At 35.2% G+C, this 4,891-nt stretch overlaps 1 protein-coding gene across 1 annotated transcript; it reads left to right on the top strand.

Annotated features, from left to right (window-relative positions):
- The first annotated feature begins 1,048 nt into the window (after positions 1-1,048).
- Positions 1,049-2,891, top strand: LOC148096811 (uncharacterized). The gene is made up of 4 exons (XM_087835107.1): positions 1,049-1,402; positions 1,507-1,653; positions 2,250-2,351; positions 2,537-2,891. Exons 1-4 carry the CDS (start codon positions 1,058-1,060, stop codon positions 2,840-2,842), a joined length of 900 nt encoding a protein of 299 aa, XP_087691233.1. The 5' UTR covers positions 1,049-1,057; the 3' UTR covers positions 2,843-2,891.
- Positions 2,892-4,891: the final 2,000 nt, after the last annotated feature.

Genomic DNA, 4,891 nt, shown 5'->3' with positions numbered 1-4,891 from the left:
AGCATCTGAGATCTTTTCAACTGGAGGACACTGGCAAGATCAGTCTTTTGGAGCAGCAGAAACTTGGTGACATGTGGCCCTTGGCTTCTTACAATGTGGGAAGAAAACGCTTGGTAACCCTGAAACGTTACATCTGCTGTGAATAATAGGTAAAAAAAACAAAAAACAAAACGACAACAACAAGAACTTGATAACATGTACATCTCCCAAGTATTTGGTATTTGCAACATTTGGTGTGTTGAAGTGTGCTTTTTGTTTTATAGTTTTATATCTCAACTATTGTATAAATGAAAAGTAATAACTAATTTTATTTAATTGAAGGGAAATTTAACTCTGCCCATTTACATTTTATTCTAGGTTGAACAAGATGGAGGCAAAGCTTCGTGTAATTATTGACAACCGAATCGAGAAGTTGGTTCTTCCATCAGGGATCCCACCAACATTGGAGGAGCTGCAGAGTGTTGTGAAGGATACTTTTGGGATTTCAAATGACTTCAGTCTTCAGTATTTTGACCCAGAATTTCAGGACTACTTTACTCTTCACAGAGCTGACCAGATAAAAGACAAAGACACTGTGAAGGTTGTTGGCATCACCCCGGTCATGCTAAGCTTGACTCCGGTTGATGACAGTTTTGGCGGCCCCTCTGGCCAACTGTCTGACTATGACTCCTCATATGCTGAGTCAGTTGTATCCAATGCAGACTCTGCTGCAACTACTTCTTCTCAGGACACCATTATTTTCAAAAGGCAGAAGACCACAGAACGTTGTGAGCCCTGGCCGAAACAGTTTCCCATTCCACAGTTTGCATATGAAACTGAGATGTACCTGGAAAGAGCCTCTGAGGAGTATAAAAAGAATGGAAATCTTCTGCCCACCTCCAAAGTAAAGACTGATATCCTTGAGAAGTTGGCTGAAACTATATTTACATTTACGGCCTATCCTTCAAGTGCACAGGTTAGTTATGTTGCTGAGGCACTTGTGACAAAATACCCTTGTCTCAAGGAACCTGGCTCTTTCTCAGGTTATTATGGTTGGCAACAAAGCATCAAATACAAGATGGCCAATTATCGTACAAAACTTAGAGGGTTTGGTGTTCCTGAGTTGACATGCAATGCCATGAAACACAAGAGTCCAGGTGACCAGAAGTCTGCAAATAAAGTGAAAAAGCCTCGGAAAGCAGAGGTAAATTACCTTCCACCATATCCAGCAGGTGAAGATGAGGACAGTCAAGAAGAAGAGAGAATTCAGTTGCTTACTGAAGTCAAGAAAAGAGACAACAACAAAGTGATAAAAGAAAAAATGGCTAAAACATTTGCACATAGACGTCATGAAATTGTCAACCTGTCCCCCAGCATTGAAGACATCAAAGCCAGATGGCCAGCTTTGTTTGAGGCATCTCATGTGAGTTCCAAATTCATTTTGGGTAGGCTTTTGTTTTTTTTTTTAATGTAATCTTTCAAACTTCAAATAATTTGAGGCTTTATCGTGTTTTATTTGTCATTCAGCTGCAGGATGAGTTCTACCGGATCACCCTGGTACACCTTGAACCCAAATTCATGTCCATGCTGGATGAGTACACTCCCAAACTGTTGGCCCTTTTCCATTCCAAGGGGGGAGCCATGGGATTGAAGTTGCAGGCTATCATAGCCAAGGTATTTTCCACAGACATTTCAGCTTGGAATTTTATTTAAAGAATTTTTTTGTCAAATTTCAAGAGTCATTTGCATGGTGCATAGCTTCACTAACTTGTTTGCATGTTTTTGTCAGTGCAAGGGGATGTCAGGACATCACTGATATAATTAACAACACAATTATGGGTTTCATGTTTTAATTGTATTTTAAATACATGTCTCTTCTTAGTAAAAAAACAAAACAAAACCCCACAAGTACAGGTATTGCTCTCCCTTTCTGACAAACATAAACTAAATTAGATAAAAAAAAACTAAATGACTAAATTAATGTAATTTACTAAAACGACACATTTAAAGATTGAAGCTTACAAGCATACAACTTGTTGAAGCATACAACTTGGAATTGTCTTTACCTATACAATGTTGACAATACCTTTGTGTTCACTGTCAGCACCCAGGCATGTGCATTAACATCAGCTAATTATCGCACATAATGTTCCATGTGATGATAATTTGATATTTAACAGTTTTTTTTAATACTGCCAATTCTCACAGTTTTGTCTTAATAAATGGTCACTTATCTGATGGTAATTTTTGGAATTCTTGCTCATTTTCAGTCACCAAGCAATCCTAGCAATAACATAACCAGAAATCTGGTTATTCAGTGCTTGATGGTGTACCTTGGAGAGTCCATTGATCAACTGATCAAAGAGTACAGTGTAAGTGTTGAAGTAGAAACATTATTCTGTTTTTGTTATTCATATGTGTTTGTGTATGTGTTTGTCAAGTGTCAAATAATTTGAGGCATTATCATGTTTTATTTGTCATTCAGCTACAGGATGTGTCCAGGAAATATTTCATGTGTGCAACTACAGTCAGAAAACCCACGTGTTTGTTGTTTCAGGATGCTGATGAGGATGGTGTGTCACAAGATCTTTCTGAACAGAGGATGAAAATCTACAAAATCAAGGCTGTTGGATCTGAGGAGGATGACATTGGCATTGTGCTGGAGGGTGTGAGAGTTATGCCTGCTCTGGGTAATTTTCCAAGAGCATGCGCAATGCTGGTTGGATTGACATATGCAGTCGATCTTGCCTATCCCAAAGAACTAAAATACACCTTGGAAGTATTCCAGAAACTTTTCCTTGAACTGGATTGTGCTAAGCTCTCACCAAACGTGAACAGCCTCAAGAACAAGTTGTTGGCTTAAACGAGGACTCTGAAAGAATGAAAGGGAAGTAAGCTCACTGAAAACATTTGGTTTGTCTTTGTTAGATGCAGCTATCTTTTCAGTTTTCAAGTTAATTTCAACTTATTCATATCTTACCCAAATGACCTGCAATGTGTCAGGCTGTATTTGTGCTCTTCATTTTAATGTTTGTTTTTTATTACCTACAAGTTTCTTAGGAATATTCTGTTTGAAAGGCAACAAATTGGAGGAATCACTAGTGAAGCTTTTCTTTGTTTATAGTGTATGTTACTATAAAACATTAGTTTAAAACAACTTTAAAATTTAACAGAAGTGCAGTCCTGTAGCTGTAGAAATGTTACTTCCTCTTACATGTGTCTTAGATTTTCTCAGGTTAAACATCCAAATTGGGATAAAAGGTTGATTTACATTATTGATATTGATATATGTACATGAGTGAAAAACCTTTGTTCTACAGTTATATTGAGTGATTCAATTTTTTTTTAAAAGTTTTTGTTAGTCAATCATAAATAAGTAACAGAGATAAAGGAAACAGTAAATGATATTCAAATTTCAGGTTCATGTTGATATTACAGTCTAATCTAAAGATTCATTTCTTTTTTACAAAACTGGTTTACATTCATGCAGTTCCTTTATGTTGCTGTTGCTCTGTACACAAAGCTGTGTGAAAAAACTGTTTATGACACTAAAACAAATTTACAGCAGTATGTATTTTGGAGATCAGGAGATTGTTGATAAGAATTCAGTGTATACAAGCAGAAAAATGTTATATTATAAATTACTGTGTTTTGTTTTCCACAATAAAACAAATTACTGTTTTGATGTTTTCTTTGTGAAATTGATTCATTTTACTCAGAAAATAAATTAAATTCATTTGATTTTCTCTTATTATTCAGTCATTATTTTTAAGGTTTATTTGGAAAATTATTGAATCCAATTTGAGTTTTACTGAAAAAACAAAAAAAAAATCATTTCTTTGTAATGGATATTTTAGGAAGTTTTTACTAAACCTTTGCCAGATAGTTAGTAAATTCAAAGTAATTTTTCTCAGAGACTTATTTCATATCAATTTTTTTTTTTTTGTTAAAGTTGGGCAATTTCAACCTTCAGTTTGAGATTTTGTCCCTAAATCGAACCCATATTTACAGTTTAATTCTATTAATATCTACTTTTGTTTTCTATTTGAATTTAATTAACATTTTCTCTACATTTTACATAAATCTTTTGAAATTAAAATCTACTTAAGTATTTCAAGTGTCACTTTGTTGCCATAACTTTTTTAAGTAACCTCTAGTCACAGTTTTTACAGTGCAGATGAAGATCAATTCAAAGATCTTATGAACAATGCATTAAAAGGATCCCTGGGATTTGGAAAGGTGTAGCTGCATACATGAACTGATGCTGGGAAGCTGTGGTTAAAACCTGTGGCCTTTTGGGATGAAGTTGTTATTGTAAGTGTTCTTAAAGGGGATTGCTCCTCGCACTCAGGCTTCTTAAAGATTTTACATTTTAAAAGTGTTTTTACAAATGACTGTTCATTGTGTATATAGTTATATTTATAGTCCAGTTAAGACAACTAGGGTATGCATGCATCAAGCCATGCAAAATAAGTGGTGTTCAGAGTTTTTCCAGGAAATAGTTCAAATGACAATTCATCTAGAAATATTCTTTTGAAAGATTGTTGTTTATGTTCAATTATAGTACACTGCATAGAGTGTGTGTTTTTTTTTTATTTATTTATTCATTTATTTATTTTCAAGATGTACAAGAGATGCCAGACAAACTTTGAACTAAAAGACACTGACTTTTGTAAAATAAAATATTGTAATGTGGTGTCTTGTCTATTTAAAAATTAAATTTGAGGCTTACCTGTAGGAGCCATATGAGTTGTTCCTTTTTTGACTAAGTGGGTTGGTTTAAATGGACTCACTGTATTGGTGCACGGGTGTGGGGCGTGTCTCATGGGTGTGGTAGATGATAAATGTGGTTGCACTCACCTGTTCACCGCACCTAATGTTGATGAGCAGAAAGGTAGGGTGGGCATGAGGC

Source organism: Neolamprologus brichardi, chromosome 22 (genome assembly GCF_056152115.1).
Source record: "Neolamprologus brichardi isolate AB-2024 chromosome 22, ASM5615211v1, whole genome shotgun sequence".
Lineage (NCBI taxonomy): Eukaryota > Metazoa > Chordata > Actinopteri > Cichliformes > Cichlidae > Neolamprologus > Neolamprologus brichardi.
The sequence above is the reverse complement of the archived record's forward strand: the minus strand, read 5'-3'. Positions and strand labels throughout refer to the sequence as shown.